Consider the following 15,610-nt stretch of genomic DNA (forward strand, 5'->3'; position numbering starts at 1 on the left):
GGGGGGTGTCGCTCTCTCGGCCCGTCCCGTCCATGGGGTTAGCAGCTTCGCTGGGGGACGAGGGAGGAATCGCGGCGGTAACGGCCCTGTGGCACTAACGGGGTGGGGGGATCCCGGGGGCAGCGGATGCAGGAGGGTCCCGCCGCAGGGAGGCCTGGGGGGGGGGGCCCGGGGGGGCCCCGGGTCAGGCGGGGCCCTTCGTTTCACCCGCGCGTGGTTCTCGCCGCCCCCGGGTGCAGGCCCGTGGCTCAGGCGCTGTCCGTTCCGCGGGGAGCAGGAGCGATGGCGGCGCCGGAGAGCAGGTCGGTTTTCGAGGCCGCCCAGGACGCCGTCCTGCTGCGCGGGCTCACCCTCCTCACCGGAGTTGCTGCGGAGGCCTGGGGCGCCGAGCCGGCACCGGTGAGCCACGGTGCGTGGGGCTCCGCGGGGCAGCGGGGGCTGGAGTGTGCGCCCGAGCTCCTGTCGGCCATAGGGAAGGAGCTCTGTACCCAGCACAGCTTGAGTGGCCATCCTGGAGCATGGGAGCTGCCCGGTGGATGGGTACCAAGGTCCCTAAGTTCCTTCTACAGCCACAGGGCTCTTTTTGTGGCTGAAAAGAGACCCAGGAGGCCCTGCTCTTTGCAGTGCAGCCTGGGGAGCCACCTGTGCACAGCCTTTCCTCCTTCTTCCAGACAAACCTGCAACTGCTGGCAGTGTGGAGAAAGCCCATGGGGTCCATGCGGTGCCGGAGCGGATGTGCTGCTCCACCTGTGAGCAAGTGTTCAGCAGCCGAGAGGAGCAGGTGAGTGGGGCTGAGAAGCCAGCATAGGGTAGGAGCAGGGTGGTGGGGTCCTACTGCAGAGGCTCAGCCCCAGCATGGTGCAGCCCAATGCTTCCTGCTTCCCAGAGCTCCACTGGCTATGTCCTGTTGGGATCTGGCATTTAAATGCTACATGTTATTGCCTAAAATGTCGTTTACTGGAGGTAAACAGTACATGCAGCACAGGCCTATGCCTTTTCAGGTTAACTGTTAGGTGGCTAACTCCTTAATGTACCATAGTCTTCCAGTCTGGATCACTGTAGGGTCCAAGCATCAGCTCAGCCCTCAGGGTCTGTCACCTCGGACCCTTTGGTGGTGAGGGTTTCCATGGACCAAGACCCTGCTGGCTCATACCTCTTTCTTCCATAGACTGAGCACTACCATCTCGACTGGCATCGCTTCAACCTAAAGCAGCGGCTCCTGGGGCACCAGACGTTGCCAGTAGAAGCGTTTGAGGAGAAGACCCGTGCAGGTGAGGAATGGAGCCACCCCAGCAGAGCCCAGGGGCTGCCAGCCGCCTTGCTGTGGGCAGTTCTGTGCAGTGTTGAAAACTCTGGTTACCTGTGAGAGCTCAGAGTCCCTTCGTTCTGCCCCTCTGGAGTTTTCGGGGAATGCAGCACTGCTCCTAAGCCCTGCTGACTTGTTATGGGGAGAAGAGGGTGTTCTACCTCAGCCTCTGCCTAGGCAGGGAGTCTTCGGGCCAGAGCCCCAGATCCCTGTGTCCACAGCCCCCTTGTGATACGTAGGGTATTGGACAGGACGTGTCTGGGGTTGTGGGCTAGCTCTTGGAGTCACTTGCAAGATTTTGGGAGGCTGTTGGTTAATCTTTGCCTGGCTCTACTGCTTCATTTTCTCTCCCTTGCAGGTAGTGTCTCTAGCATCTCGGGGTCCGATTCAGAGAACTCTGATTCGAGCAGTGAGTCAGAGTTGCTGCCCTCTGCCAGCAACAGCCCCGGGACCCTCCAGATCCCACGTTCCCACAAGGTGCTGTTCCGCAATGCGAAGGGCCAGCTCATTTCTGCCTACCGCTGCGTGCTGGGCACCGGGAAGGCAAGTCACAGCCCAGCTTGTTGGGAGAGGGACCCCAGAGGAGATAGGTGGCATTGGGGTGTAGTCGTCTGTCTGACAGTGCCCCCCACGTGCCATGATGGGAAGGGTGGTTTGTGGTGCCAGGTCAAAGCCCTAGGCTTGCTGGTGGTCTGGTTTTTAACTCTGGGCTGCTCCAGAAACCTGCTTCTGGTGCTGACAGAGGGGTTGGTCTCTATCTTGGGGGACAGCAAGAGGTAACAAGGCGAACCCATGGGTGCTAGCAAGGGTGTCTATGTATCAGGGTGGCACCGAGGAGCCAGTGGAGCTGGCAGCGTCACTGCAGAGCCTTGATGCGAGGACGTGCTGGGTTTTGCTGATGATGGGCGGCGGGCACTTCGCAGGAGCTGTGTTCCGAGGGTGAGTACAGTGGGACAGAGCTGGGGTTTGCCCTTCTGAACATGGTCAGTGGCACTGGGCATTGGATGGCCACCCACACACACACTCCTTCGTCACCGTGCTTACCACACCCTGGGCACCCACCGCCACCAGTCTTTGCTTGAAAGCTGGCTAAACCCAGTTGTGCTGCTAAAGAAATATTAATCTGTAGGACCCCAGGGGCAGGCCATGAGCCCTCCAGGGTCCCAGGAGCATCAGCTCCTGTGCATGAATGGGCCATGGTGTTCATGCCTGCCCCTCTCCACAGCCCCCAGGTGCAGGAACACAAGACATTCCACCGCTACACCGTTCGAGCCCGGCGGGGCACAGCCCAGAGCCTGCGGGATGCCCACACCCCAGGGTCGGCACCCAGGTCAGCTGGAGCCTCCCTGCGGCGTTACAATGAGGCTGCCTTGCTCAAGGTGAGGATGCAGCACACCACGGGCTTGGGCAGGGAGGCATGGCTGTGGTTGGCTTTGAGAGGTGCCACCACAGCGCTGCTGGAGAGCTTGGGTGGGGTGTGAGCTCTGGAAGAGTCAGGGCTCAGCTGAGGCTGCTCTGTCCTGGGTCTGTCCCTGCTCCAGGGCTACCTGTATCCACACAGTGTTCTCAGTACTCCACAGCGCCTTCCCTTCCTCCGCAGGATATTCAGGACCTGCTGTCGGCCTGGGCGCAGCACCTCAATGAAGCTCAGCGCATCTTCCTCCGGGCCCCTCGTCACAACCGTGCACTGCTCTTTAGTGGCAGGAACCCACCCCTCACCCGGGGCGACCCTCGCATCTGCCACATCCCCCTCAGCACCCGCAGGGCCACCCTGCGAGAGGTGCTGCGAGTCCACAGCATGCTGGCCAGCCTGCAGGTGTATGGTGAGTTGGACCAGCCCCAGGGCCTGTGGGTCAGAGCAGGTGTGGTGATGTGGTCCCTTGTGCACTAGGGGATGCTGCCCTATGGGGTAGAGGTGCTAGGTCTCCAGCTCTCAATCTCTGGAGACATGGGGTGCTCCGTGTCCCCAAGCAATGACAGGAGCACCCTTGCTGCCCAGGGAAGGACACGCCACTGGAGGATATCACTGGGTCCCCCCGGAAGGGCTGGCAGAAGAGGCGGCAGAAAGCGGAGGTGGATCCCCCGCAGGAGGACATGAGTGGTGAGCTGAGCCACGGAAGGAGATGTGACTCTGAGCAAGCAGGGGGGTCTGGTATTCCGATGCAGGACCAGATCTGCAGCCCTGTGACAGGGCCTGGCACCACAGTGGGGGATCTGTGGGGTGGCACCTTGTGCTGGGCAGAAGGGCAGGGTGTGCTTGGCTGAGACCAGTGATTTATGCTGTGTGGGGGGCCTCAGCCCCTGTCTTACCACCCCCCTCAGCCCCAGAGGAGGAGGAAGAAGAGGAGGAAGAAAGCCCTGCAGGGGAACTGGAGACTGTGGAAGTGACACTGGGGACCTTGCACCTCCAGGAGTTCGAGGTGATGCCCAAGCGAAACCGCAAAAAGAGGAAGAAGAGGGACAAGAAGGTGGAGAAAGGTAAGGGGCTGGGGGCAGTGTAGGAAGGTGCAGGGGAAGGGATTGCCATGTCTGGGGTGCAGGCTGCCCATGGCCTTCTCCCTCACCATGTGCTCCCTGCGCAGGGCCCTTTGCTGAAGAGATGGGATGCCATGATACCCAGTGTGGGCAGCCTGGCCCGGAGCTGGTGACAGAGCCGCAAGGGGAGGTTGAGCCCTTTCTGTTGGGCAGTGGAGGTACTTAGGGTCTGGAGCTGGGCCGGGTGAGTGCCTGCCCCATTTCCTGGTGGCTTTGCAGTGGGGTGGAGAGCTCATAGTCACACAGGTGCCCAGAGCAGCTGTGTGTGGGATGGCTGTTGCGCAGCTGAATGCCTTTGAGCCCTGTGTTCACAGCAGTAGCTCTGAACTCGGGGGATGCACAGCATCTGGCTGAGTCAGGAGTGTTGGCGGAATTGGAGTGGGTTTCATCTCGGGAGAGGGTTCGACTGCTGCCAGCAGCGCCCAGCAATGCCATGACACATTGTCACAGGCTCTGATGGTGCTGGAGATCCTGCAGTGCCCAAATCCAGCTAGCAGGACAGTTCTTTAACAGTGCCATGTGTACTTCCTAGTCAGACCAGAGCACCATTCTGCTCCGGGAGCCATCAGACTCCCTTCTTGTTCTTCCTTTGCAGGCGACCCTCGGACCCAGCTCCGTGATGCCCTGTTCACCGCCTGCAAAACGGGGGATGTGGGGATGCTGCGACACCTCCTGGGTGTACCAGAGCACGGGGCCCTGTCAGGGCCCAGCAAGGATGGGGAGGGCACACAGCCCCTGGATATGCCACGCTCCCTGCTCAACCAGCCCATGGATGAGCACGGCTGCACCCTGCTTCACGTGGCAGCGCGGGCAGGGAAGGCTGAGGCTGTGTGTCTGCTACTGGAGGTGGGAGCGGACCCTGCCCTCAGGTACGGCTGCAGGGTGCCCAATGGTTGAGGAGCACAACCCTGCTGTGAGAGCCCAGTGACTCGTTCGTGTCTCAGCTGAGACTGGTGCCAGCCTTGTCCTGAGACAGCCAGGCTTGGTGTCTGCCAGACGGGATGTCTTGGTTTGTTACAGGGGGCATAAGAGCTGAACCGCTGTTCTCTGCCTGCGTGGTCTGGTACAGCAGTGGGCAGGCACTGCCCAAAGTGCTCCCAGGTTTATTGGTAGGCAGTCCTGAGGGTAGGGATCAGACCACCCTTTGCAGGGCATTTGAGATGCAAAAAGGGAAGGATTCAGGATATTCTGCTGCAGGGATAAGCAACTTCCCGTCCTTGGCAGCAATCACCTGGCCTGAAGTACCTGTTGCACATCCCTGGGGAGTCGCTGGGCTCAAAGCCCCATGGGACAGCAGAGTGAGCTGGTCTTCCTTGTCTTCAGAGATGATCAGGAGAGGACCCCGTACTGTGTCTCTGCTGACAAACTGACCCGCAACACCTTCCGCAAGTTCATGGTGGACCACCCGGACAAGTATGACTACAGCCGTGCCAAGGTGGGTGCCTGCCCTCTGCTCTCCCTTTCTAGGGGCTGGGGGACCCCAGAACAAAGCACCTCTTGCTCACTTGTGCCATTGCTCATGGCTCGGTGGGAGATACTGACTGCCTTCTGCCTGCAGGTGCCAGGGCCCTTGACACAGGAGATGGAGGCCAAGAAGCTGGAGAAGAAGCGGGCACAGAAGGCACAGCGGAAGCAGCGGGAGCAGGTGCAACGGGAGGAGCGGCAGCGCCAGGAGCAGGAGCAGGCAGAGAAGCAGCGTTTCGCAGCCCTGTCCGACAGGGAGAAGGTGAGGCCGTGCATGAGGGATGTAGCCCAGCTGGGGCAGTCACAGTGACCACACTGTGGGCTCTGTGGGGGACTAAGCTGTGTCTCTGCTCCCCAGAGGGCAGTGGCTGCCGAGCGGAGGCTGGCGGTGCAGCTGCAGGACACTGGCACAACTCTTGCTAACGTCAGGTAACAGCCCCAGCAACATCACTTCACAGACAGACTCCAATGCCAGCACAGCTGTTCCCTGCCCTTCTTGCTCCAATTCTCATTTCCAGTCTAAAGCTATTCTGGTCCACTCAATTCCCATTAATCCCTGTGTAAAAGCTTTCTCCCTCATGCCCTACCCCGTTCCTCCCCCCCCCCCCCCCAATATTTTGTGAAGGTCACTTTGATCCACTTGCAGCCAGATCTGTGGCAAGCCAGCCCCCCACCACTCCTGTGCCCCTGTCCCTGATCCCACATACCACGTCCCTTCCCTGTGCCACCCTACAGGCTTATGGGCAGCCAGTCCTGCCCATGCTGATCTGGGAAGGGCTTTACAACCCCTTATGGGGCCAGATTTCCCCCATGTTCAGCCTGCCTTGAAGTGCCTCACACCATGCTCCTGGTGTCTCATGTCACAGTTCAGGCAGTGAATCCTCTCCTCTAACTCTTGCAAGTGACCCCTTCACTCAGAGCCACCTCTGCTCTTTCCTGCAGCCGCTGCTGGCATTGTGGAGAGTCCCTGCTGGGCCGGATCCCTTTCCATTACCTCGACTTCTCCTTCTGCTCCACAGCTTGCCTGCAAACACACCGCCGGGCCCGGGCTGCCCGCACGTAAGGCTGGGGGCTGCTGCTACCTGCCAAGGGCAGGTGGGGTGGAGGCATGGAGAGCTTGCAGGGCACTGGGAGCACTTGCAGAGCAGTGCTGGTCCAAGGGACTGAGTTGGCCACGTCACGCTCTGGGGCAGCTGGCAAGGCTCTGGGCATGAGTGTCACACTGGGCATGTTACAGCTGAGCGGTTCCCATGGGCTACTGTGAGGTGCCAGGACCGTTTTGTGGCGGGTGTCCTGCTGCCAGCTTCTCTCATGGCTGCCTCATAGGCTGCTGCATGCGGTGGTGGGACAGAGCCTGACACATGCAGACCATGCAGCTCTGGGCTACTTACAGCCGTGCCTCTGGGTACCATCTAGGCTGTGCTTTGCCCTCCCCTCTCCTGGATGCCATCAGTGTCTTGGCTGTATCATGTTAGCAACTACCTCCTCTGTCTGCATTAGCAATAAAGAGGTGCCTTGACCCCCGAGGTGTGTGGGGGGAGTCAGCATGAGCCCTGGAACTATTTGGGATGAGTGTGGGATTAACATGCAAAAAAGAGTTAAGTCCTGGGCCCCTTTCTCCTGCCTTGCCCCAGAGGAGGGCAGGAGCTTGGGATGTCCATGCCAGGACATGTGCCCCTTTCCTAGGGCTCTGCAGCCCCTCTGCTCCTCCCTGTGCATCTCTCCAGCCACAGCAAGAGGTGACACTGCTGCCTGGCAGCCTAGTGTTTATTCTGTGGCCACAGTGCTGTGGCTGAGTGTCCTGTTGAAAAGGGGTTTGTCTAGAAAGAGCAGGAGAGGAGTGGAGGGTGCACCCTCCAGCTCCAGCACTGTGATGTTGTTGGGGCGGCCAACGCGCAGTACCGAGCCTGGCACAAAGAGGGTCTGCTGGGGCCCACGGCGGGGCCAGTACCGGCCCAGGTTGAAGCCATTTATCCACAGCTGGCCCTGAAAGGTAAATATGGGACTGAGCTGTGCTGCTGTTCACTCTCACTCCCTTGCCCGGCTACACACCGCCTTACCTTGCTCCAACCTGGGAACTTCACAAAGGTGTCCCAGGCAATGCCAGGGGTCTCAAAGGTCCCAGTGTAAAAGGCTGGCCCTACTCTACCCCTGCTGCTTGGCTTTGGTGGGGCAGTGTGGGGCCAGCCCTGCTGGACAGCAGTGTCTGTGTCCAGGGGATAGATCAGCCAGTTGCTGAGAGGGTTGGAGTCCAAAGAGAGGTTCCCCAGCAAGCCCTGAGGTGGAGCAGGAAGGAAAATGATGCAGCAGGGTGTGCTGGGGCAGGAGCACCCTTGGTTTCCCCAGGGCATGAGCCCCTTGTGGCAGTGAAGGTGGAATGGGGTCACTTCCAAGGGGCTATGCGACCCTGGCTCCTGTGGCAGTGTAAATGGGAGAGAGGGGTGCCCACCTCACAGCCTTTTCCTGGTAGGTTTGCCAAGGGGTGGTGTGAGATTGACCAGGAAGCAGGTTTGGGGTGGCCCTGCCATGGCCAGGGTCTGTTGTGGATGGCTGAAGAGGGGCTGTTCGGCCACACAGGTGGTCAGGCCATCCCATCCAGAGCCCCAGGACCTACTGCCCTCACCTTGAAGTCACTGGTGTTGGCCCCGAAGCTGATCCTGCCCATGTTCTCCAGGAGCACATCCAGAGTGTCCCCTGCTCTCCCCATCACACGAAGTGTTGTCTGCCCGTCCCTCTCCAGTGTCCCACAGTACTCCTGCAGCCACAGGGTCAGCACTGCTGCCCCATGCCCACATCCCACCACCCCACACCCTGCTGACAGCCTGCCACTGTACCATCCTGCTCCCCAGAGCCAGCCCAGGGCTGCCCTCTAACCCTGAAGGGGGCATATTTGTGCCAGAGGACTACCCCACAAGGGCTCAGTGTGGCTCTGCAACCTGGCTGTTCCTGAGCCTCTGGAATGGCACAGCTCTGCTGCCAGCAGAACCCAGAGGCCTCCTGGGCACTGGGCAAGGGATGGCTGTGCTTCTGTATCCTCACCTTCTGCAGCATCACGTAGCCACGGTCACAGATGCTGTGGGGCCGAGCGCCCAGCGTGGCTGGGTCCGGGACATCCCGGGGCAGCTGTGTGTGGTACACCACAAATCCATGGGCCTGTGGGACACAGCAGAGGGCACAGAAAGGGAAACAGGGCTGAAGACGAGCTCTGCTCCTCCACCTCAAAGCCAGGGCACGGCAAACAAGCGTAGGAGCACATCCCTCAGTGTCCCCACTGCATCCATCCCCTACCTGCTTTATGGCCTCAAAGGTGAGGGGGAACTGGCTCTGGATGGGCCCGGAGGGGCACAGCACATCCAAGGCATCCAGGAGGTCAGCATGCTGCAAAGAGAGGGGTGGGCAATGGGCAGCCGGGCAGTGCCAGGCAGGGCAGCACAGCCCCCAGGGCAGGCACTCACCTTCTGCAGGGCCACCTGGCCATAGGCGTATTTGGGGGTGGCGGGTGGCATTGGGCCGGCTGGCAGGGGCTGAAACTGAAGAGCAAGCTGTCAGCTGCCCCCCAGGGCAAGCAGGAGGCATCCTCTTCCCTGCCAGCTCCGTGTCCCACTGTTCCTTGGCACAGGCAGCGGTGCCCAGTACTGTCCCCCTCCTCCTGCCAGGCTCAGCACCTTGCTGATGATCGTGCGGATGGCAAACAGTTTCTCAGTGGGGTCTCCTGCCTCCGAGAGTGGGGCATCATAGTCATAGCTGGTGGTCACTGGTTTGTACTGGTCCTTGAAGTCAGCACCTGGCCAAGGAAGCGATGGGAGCGGGAGGAAGGGGCTCTGCCAGAGCTCAGGGCATGGAACCCAGGCAGCTCTGCGTTCCATGGTTGCAATGCAATGGAGGGGCATGACCCAGAACTGGGAGTCTCTGCCTGGGGACAAAAGGAGTCACAAGGGAGGGACAAGCTCCGGTTCATGGGCCCTTGGGTCAGAACACACCATGGGACAGAACAAGAGCCTGAAGCAGGCTCCTCAGAGATAGCCAAGAAAAGCCCTCCAGCATTGCAGCATCCACCCCCTCCCCAGGGCAGGCACCTACTCACCACTCCAGTAGGCAAAGTTTGTCCCCCCATGGAACATGTACCTATGGGACACCCCAGAGAGCCCCATCAGCACCCCACAGACCCAGCAGGGGCTGACCATGCCCTGCTGTGCCCAGTGCCAGCCCTGCCTGCTGAGCCCTGTGGGATGAAGGCGAGCAGCAATGCCCACGCCAGTGCTGGAGATGGGAGGGAAACCCCCCCCAGGCTGTGCCCCGCCAGCTGACTACTTGCATGTTGACACTGGCTCCCAGCTGCAGCATGTCCTCCAGCCCCCGGGCCACATGCACCGAGCTGGTGCTGGCGTGAGCCTCCCCCCAGTAGTCCAGCCAGCCTGTGTAGTACTCGGAGTTCACCTGGGGACCAAAGAGACTGTCACCTGCCCAGAGCTCCTGTCACCCCTCTGTCAGCCACATGTCCCCTTGCTCACCTGTAGCCTTGCCCCCTCAGCCACCCACCTCCCCAAAGCCATCATGTGTCATTGCCCCCCACAGTGGGGGACAATGTCAAGCTCACCAGGGGCCCCTTTGGCTCAACCCAGCGCTGGGCTCCAAATGCCTCTGTCACATTGGAGCCTGGGGAGGTGCAGGGAGGGAGGTTGGAGAGGGAGAGAGCAGGGCCTCTCACCCCCTCTCCTGCCCCCCCATGCTGAGGGGTACCTGGCCCAAAGTCGATGGTGGCGTAGAGCCCCTGCAGCGTGCCGCAGTGCAGCTCCTCTGCCCGCGTGCCATCGGTGGTGAAGAGCAGCACCTCGCTCCCCAGCAGCGCCCGGAAGGAGCCCAGCAGGTGCCGCAGGTACCCATAGTCGCAGGCGTAGTAGCTCCCGTATTCGTTCTCCACCTGCACACAGGGCAGGGGCTGGCACCCAACACACACATGGCAGGTCCCCCTGCCCACTGGGATGAGCACCCAGCCGCCCCCTTCCATCCTGACATTGTCAGATGTCATGACAGCCCCCGGGTGGATCTTGAGAACGACCTTCCAGCCCCACCATGACCCCCAGCTCTGCCAGTGTCCTTCAGACCACAACTGGGGTTCTGGTGGGTACGCCAGAGTCCCAGCCCTTGGGTTTAAAGCCAGGTCTGGAGGCTGGGAGGGATTTATCTAAGCGAGCTGTGCCAGATGAGGTCATGGTGTAGGGAGCACAGGTGGCTTTTGGGGGCACATCCAAAGGTAACCCGGACAGGGCAGGGGGCCAGGCCCTACAGCACCCTACCTGCACACTGATGATGTTCCCCCCATGCTGGTATAGGCGTGGCTTGATCTTGGGTAGCAGGACATGGAGCCAGGAGTCCACAGCTGCCAGGTAAGCTTTGGGGAGAGAGGACAGCTCACCTGGCTGCAGTGCCCACCCCAGCCCACACACAGCCAGCCCTGCCAGGAGGAGTAAGGGGCAGGGCCAAACGTGACGGGGGAGGTGGAGGACAAACTTCAGGGCTCCCAGGAAGAAGACAGAAGAGGATGGGGAAGACCATGCAGGCAGGTGCACGGGGACTGGCACCAGGCTCTAAGGACGTGGTGGTCACAGCCCCATGCCAAGGCTCACCGGGGTCGGAGGAGCGCAGCACAATGTCTGGTTTCCACAGCAGCCAGGAGGGCAGGCCACCCTGAGGAAACACACACAGCAGGGAGGGAGGCAGAGGAACTGCTCAGCAGCCCAGGCTGGCACACAGCAGAAACCTGGTCAGCGCACTGCCAATGCTCAGCACCAGAGTGCCATGTGTGCCACATGGCAGCAGCCTGGGCATGGCTGGCCTGGCAGCAGAGTTGGAGCACCCATGGCCTTCCCAGACCACCCATCACCCTTCTGTGCCAGGCTGGGGTCTGGGGCTCACCATCTCCCACTCCGCACAGATGTAGGGCCCCGGCCGCAGGATCACCAGGAGCCCCAGCTCTGCAGTCAGGTCCAGGAAAGCTTCCACATCCCGGTCCCCCACAAAGTCATAAACCCCCGGCCGTGGCTCGTGGTAGTTCCAGGGGACATAGCTGTGGTGAGAGGAAAGATCAGCACATGAGGGCTAAGGGCACTGCAGTATTATGGGGAACCATCCCACAGGCTGGTCCCTCTGCTCCTGGGAACTCGCTTCCAGCCTGATCAGAGGATGGCAAATGGGGATGCACTGGGACCAGCCCAGGCTCATGCATGTCTGGCAGGGGTGTCCTGTGAGCTGCAGTCAGCCCAAAGCAAGGGGTGACTGTGATTAGACAGCACCCTTGCCTCGATCCCTGCTCCAAGAACCCCAGAGACCCCGAGGGGCAGCTGTGGGCTGTGCCCCATCACTTACACCTGCACAGCGCTCAGCCCGCTCATGTACATCTTGAGGAGCCGGTCCCTCCAGGCAGGGCGCGGGACACGGGCGTAGTGGATGCTGCCCGAGATGTAGCGGAAAGGAACACCATCCTTGCGGAAGCAGTCCTCCTCATAATCCAGCTCGAAGGAGCGTGCCAGGGGGGAGGCCTGCGGCAGAGGGGCAGTGCTGTGGGGGCTGCAGACCCTCCAGAAGCCCAGCCACCCGCTCCCATGCTGGGACAGGGACTGACGGGGCTGGTTCCTGGGGAGGACTCTCCATCCTCGGTGAAGGGACAAAGCAGATACCACGCTGTCCTGGGAGAGCAGGAGGGACAAGCAGGACAGCCATTTACACCACCTGGAGGCCCCCCTCGCTAATCAAACATCCCGCAGCTGGGCGCGCAGCCGTTTGTGGGATGCATGCAGCTGGGGACGGTGCGGAGATTGTGCAGCAGAAGGATCCATAGCAGGAAGGTGCGGGGAGTGCAAGTGGGACATTGTGCAGCAGAAGGATCCATAGCAGGAAGAGCACAGACACGGCAGATCCCGGAGCCATCCTACCGGATCCTTCACAGCTCAGCCCCGCGCGCTTCTCCCAACCTTTCCACCCGTGTTCGCTAACCTGCGCTTGCAGGAGCCCCACCGCCAGCAGCAGGGCAAGAGCTGGAAGCCCCATCCTTGCTGGGCGCTTGGCAGGCCCGGGAGGAGGGACAAAGGTGGACGTGGACTCTCCCGTCACATGATCCTTCGCGACCGGTGCCGGACGCTTCCTCCAGGTCCTACAAACAGGGAGGGGAGCAGCAGCACGGCCTGGGGGAAACATCGCATAGCGGGGGAGCAGCTCTGGCGCCCCGTGCGTGGTCCGGCTGCACATCACCCCCCCCCGAGCCCACCCAGCATGGGATGTGGGCAGCACACCACAGCCCGGGCCAGCTCTGCACATCCGCGGTGCCCCGTGGGGTGGGTGACACACGTGGGGGGACAGGGAGCCTCGTAAGTGTCACCACCAGGCAAAACGCCCTCGGGGGAGCCGAGCCCACTTGTTCCACCAGAGCGGCGGGGGAGCCTCGGCTGCAGCTGCGGTTGCGGGGGCGCCGCTGCTCTCTCGCACCGCTCGCAGGCGGGGGACGGCACCGCACCGTGCTCCGCCCCGGCCCGAGCCCGCGACCCGCGCCGCGCTCCAGCGGGCACCGGGCAGCAGGCAGCGCCCCGCCCGCTGGGTGACGCGGCGGGTGACGCAACGGGTGACGCGCGGCGGCGGGCGATGACGCGGGCGGGCGATGGGGCAGGCGCTGTGCGTCTGCTCGCGCGGCACCGTCAGCCTGGGGGGAGCGCGGTACCTGGTGCTGCACCGGCTGGCCGAGGGGTGCGAGCGGGGCGGCAACGGCGGGGCTCGGTCACCGGCGGGGCTTGGGCGGGGGGGGATGTTCGGGCGGGGGGGGGGGGCTTGTGCACGGGGGGATGCTCGGGCATGGGTATGATGTTTGGATATTGGGGGATGCTTGGGCATGGGGTTGCTCGGGCATGGGGGTACTTGTGCACGGGGGGATGCTCAGGCACGGGGGGGGCTGCTTGGGTGTGGGGGTGATGCGTGCTCGTAGGGGATGTTCAGGGGTGGGGATGAGGGTGTGCTCAGTTATAAGAAATGTTTGGGCATGGGGGTAATGCTCAGGTGTGCATGGGATGCTTGGGCATGGTGCATAGATGCTTGGGCACAGGCAATGTTTGTGCTTGTTAGGGGTGATACTTGAACATGGTGAGAGAAGATGCTTGAGCATAGCGGGTGCTTGTGTATGGCAGAGTATTCTCATGCTAGGAGGCAGGGCTCGGTCATGCCCAGGAGTGGGTGTTTGGACCCATGGGAGTGCGGGCGATTGGACCAGTGGGGTTGTTCATGCGGGGGGGGATACTTTGGATGTCTGGCGTGTGTCCCCAAGGTAGGGGGAATGTGCACGTTTGGGGTATTCTCATGGAGAGGGGTGCAGGCACCCACTGCCCTCTGCTCCCCTCCCCTGGGTGCTCACAGTTGAAGTTGGACACAAGGTCCCGATGCGGGTGCCACAGCAGTGTGACACTTGACCCACACTGTGCTCATCACCTTGCAGGGGCTTCAGCTATGTGGACCTGGTGGAGGGCCTGCGGGACGGGCGCTTCTACGCCCTGAAGCGCATCCTGTGCCATGACAAGGAGGACCATCAGGCCGCCCTGCACGAGGTGGAGATGCACGGCCTCTTCGACCACCCCAACATCCTGCGCCTGGTGGCCCATTGCGTGGTGGAGAAGGGTGCCAAGCACGAAGCCTGGCTCCTCCTGCCCTACGTGAAGGTGACTGGAGGTCCCCCAGCTGTCCCCCACCCCCTTGCCACCGGGAGCAGCTGTGGTGACCGGCTGCTTGCATTTGCCAGGGGGGGACCCTCTGGAGTGAGGTGGAAGCATTGCGAAAGAAAGGGACCTTCATGCCGGAGCAGCGAATCCTTCTCATCCTCCATGGCATTTGCAGTGGGCTGCAAGCCATCCACAGCAAGGGCTATGCACACAGGTGGGGGCTGGCAGCCTCGGCTAGGGGGTTGGCAGGGGGTTGAGCACGCAGTCGGTGACATCCATCCCCACAGGGACCTCAAGCCCACCAATGTGTTGCTGGATGAAGATGACCGGCCTGTGCTGATGGACCTGGGCTCCATGAACCAAGCTCGCATCGAGGTCAACAACTCTCGGGAGGCCATGGCCCTGCAGGTGGGTTGTCTGAGACATGGCCCCACCAGCCCGTCCTGTTCCTGGGCCTTTCATCCTCACCCTCCTCTCTGCAGGACTGGGCCGCCCAGCGCTGCACCATCTCCTACCGTGCCCCCGAGCTTTTCACGGTGCCAAGCCAGTGCATCATAGATGAGCGCACGGATATCTGGGTAAGGATCTGGACCCGTGGTCCCTGTCCCACTGCTGTGGGACTGCTCTGACCCCACCATGCTCCAGTCCCTAGGCTGCGTGCTGTACTGCATGATGTTTGGGGAGGGCCCCTATGATGCCATCTTCCAGAAGGGCGACAGCGTGGCTCTGGCAGTACAGAACCCCATCACTTTGCCCTCCACAACCAGGTGAGGGGCTGAGGAGGGTGACCCTGCTCCCAGGCAGCCTCGTGTGTTGCGCACCACATGGACACGCACCTCACCATTTGTCTTCCAGGCACTCGGCTGCCTTGCAGCGCCTGCTCTCCTCCATGATGACAGTGAACCCCCAGGAGCGACCCAGCATAAATGACATCCTCCACCAGCTGGAGGGGCTGCAGCCAGTGCCGGCGGGACAGGACACCACACAAATCTGAGCCTGTCCCACCCCACAGCAGCGACACACCCTGAAGCTGAGGCAAGGGGAAAGCAGCTGCCCTCATCCCTGCTGCCCCATGGAGCCATTGCAGAGAGGATTGCTGCAGTCAGGGGAGAGCTGCTGCTCTTTGTTGGGATGTGTTGGATTTGGAGTGTTCTGTGCCCTGGATGCTGCTGCATGGGATTTGGTCTGTGTTCCAGAACTGTGGACATGTGACTTGCTGCTAAACACAGGGCCCTGGCTGCCCCTGGGGGTTACAGAGGAGCGTGCTGTGGGACCTCCCCAGGGTGATGGCAGCAGTGGCCCTGCAGTGCTGCTGTGCTCCAGGAGGGCTGCTCCCGGCTGGGGGAGAGCTGCAGTCGGGGTCCTGGTGCTGTGCTGCAGTGAGGTGGGGGGTTCCAGCGCCTGCTCTGCCACTGCTCCCAGCACCAACATTGCCTTGTGTTTGGAGTAAAAGATGTTCTTGCAGAGGTGGATGTGTCCCTGTCTACTGGGAGGGGATCCCGCCAGGAGCATTAGGAGAGCAGGGCACACTGTCTGGGTTAAGCAGCCAGGCGTTGCTGGAGCGAAAGGACAGTGGAGGACAGCTAAGGACAGCCCCACTGGGCCAGCA

General features: G+C 61.7%; 2 protein-coding genes across 3 annotated transcripts; one reads left to right on the top strand and one right to left on the bottom strand.

Annotated features, from left to right (window-relative positions):
* The first annotated feature begins 160 nt into the window (after positions 1-160).
* Positions 161-15,467, top strand: LOC136010438 (serine/threonine-protein kinase 16-like). 2 transcript variants are annotated; one of them, XM_065671624.1, is made up of 21 exons: positions 161-409; positions 672-781; positions 1,169-1,271; positions 1,665-1,849; positions 2,130-2,245; positions 2,532-2,685; positions 2,907-3,129; positions 3,306-3,407; positions 3,629-3,784; positions 3,889-3,999; positions 4,437-4,710; positions 5,165-5,276; positions 5,400-5,567; positions 5,664-5,734; positions 6,248-6,364; positions 13,782-14,001; positions 14,082-14,215; positions 14,289-14,409; positions 14,484-14,579; positions 14,647-14,768; positions 14,857-15,467. In XM_065671624.1, the coding sequence occupies exons 1-21, from the start codon at positions 283-285 to the stop codon at positions 14,993-14,995; spliced, it is 2,961 nt and encodes a 986-aa protein (XP_065527696.1). In that variant the 5' UTR covers positions 161-282; the 3' UTR covers positions 14,996-15,467. The 2 variants fall into 2 exon arrangements, with proteins under 2 accessions (XP_065527696.1, XP_065527695.1); XM_065671623.1 differs by lacking the exons at positions 161-409; positions 672-781; positions 1,169-1,271; ... (10 more) ...; positions 5,664-5,734; positions 6,248-6,364 and adding an exon at positions 12,918-13,042.
* Positions 7,055-12,878, bottom strand: GLB1L (galactosidase beta 1 like). The gene is made up of 16 exons (XM_065671626.1): positions 12,299-12,878; positions 11,672-11,844; positions 11,222-11,372; positions 10,933-10,993; positions 10,603-10,697; positions 10,046-10,226; positions 9,903-9,961; positions 9,621-9,742; positions 9,390-9,430; positions 8,971-9,089; positions 8,761-8,835; positions 8,594-8,683; positions 8,345-8,458; positions 7,929-8,060; positions 7,366-7,581; positions 7,055-7,291 (listed from the first exon to the last, which is right to left on the bottom strand). Exons 1-16 carry the CDS (start codon positions 12,617-12,619, stop codon positions 7,073-7,075), a joined length of 2,169 nt encoding a protein of 722 aa, XP_065527698.1. The 5' UTR covers positions 12,620-12,878; the 3' UTR covers positions 7,055-7,072.
* Positions 15,468-15,610: the final 143 nt, after the last annotated feature.

Source organism: Lathamus discolor, chromosome 3, assembly GCF_037157495.1.
Source record: "Lathamus discolor isolate bLatDis1 chromosome 3, bLatDis1.hap1, whole genome shotgun sequence".
Taxonomy (NCBI): domain Eukaryota; kingdom Metazoa; phylum Chordata; class Aves; order Psittaciformes; family Psittacidae; genus Lathamus; species Lathamus discolor.

What these genes read in the sequence shown, in the direction of transcription:
- LOC136010438 (XM_065671624.1), top strand. Translation starts at nt 283, where the DNA reads ATGGCGGCGCCGGAGAGCAGGTCGGTTTTCGAGGCCGCCCAGGACGCC. An exon ending in GGAGCGGACCCTGCCCTCAG is followed by an intron (nt 4,711 to 5,164) that starts GTACGGCTGCAG and finishes CCTTGTCTTCAG; the next exon opens with AGATGATCAGGAGAGGACCC. An exon ending in CGGGCCCGGGCTGCCCGCAC is followed by an intron (nt 6,365 to 13,781) that starts GTAAGGCTGGGG and finishes ATCACCTTGCAG; the next exon opens with GGGCTTCAGCTATGTGGACC.
- GLB1L (XM_065671626.1), bottom strand. Translation starts at nt 12,619, where the DNA reads ATGTGCAGAGCTGGCCCGGGCTGTGGTGTGCTGCCCACATCCCATGCT. An exon ending in GGGCTGAGCGCTGTGCAGGT is followed by an intron (nt 11,373 to 11,671) that starts GTAAGTGATGGG and finishes CTCTCACCACAG; the next exon opens with CTATGTCCCCTGGAACTACC. An exon ending in GGAACATCATCAGTGTGCAG is followed by an intron (nt 10,227 to 10,602) that starts GTAGGGTGCTGT and finishes CCCTGTGTGCAG; the next exon opens with GTGGAGAACGAATACGGGAG.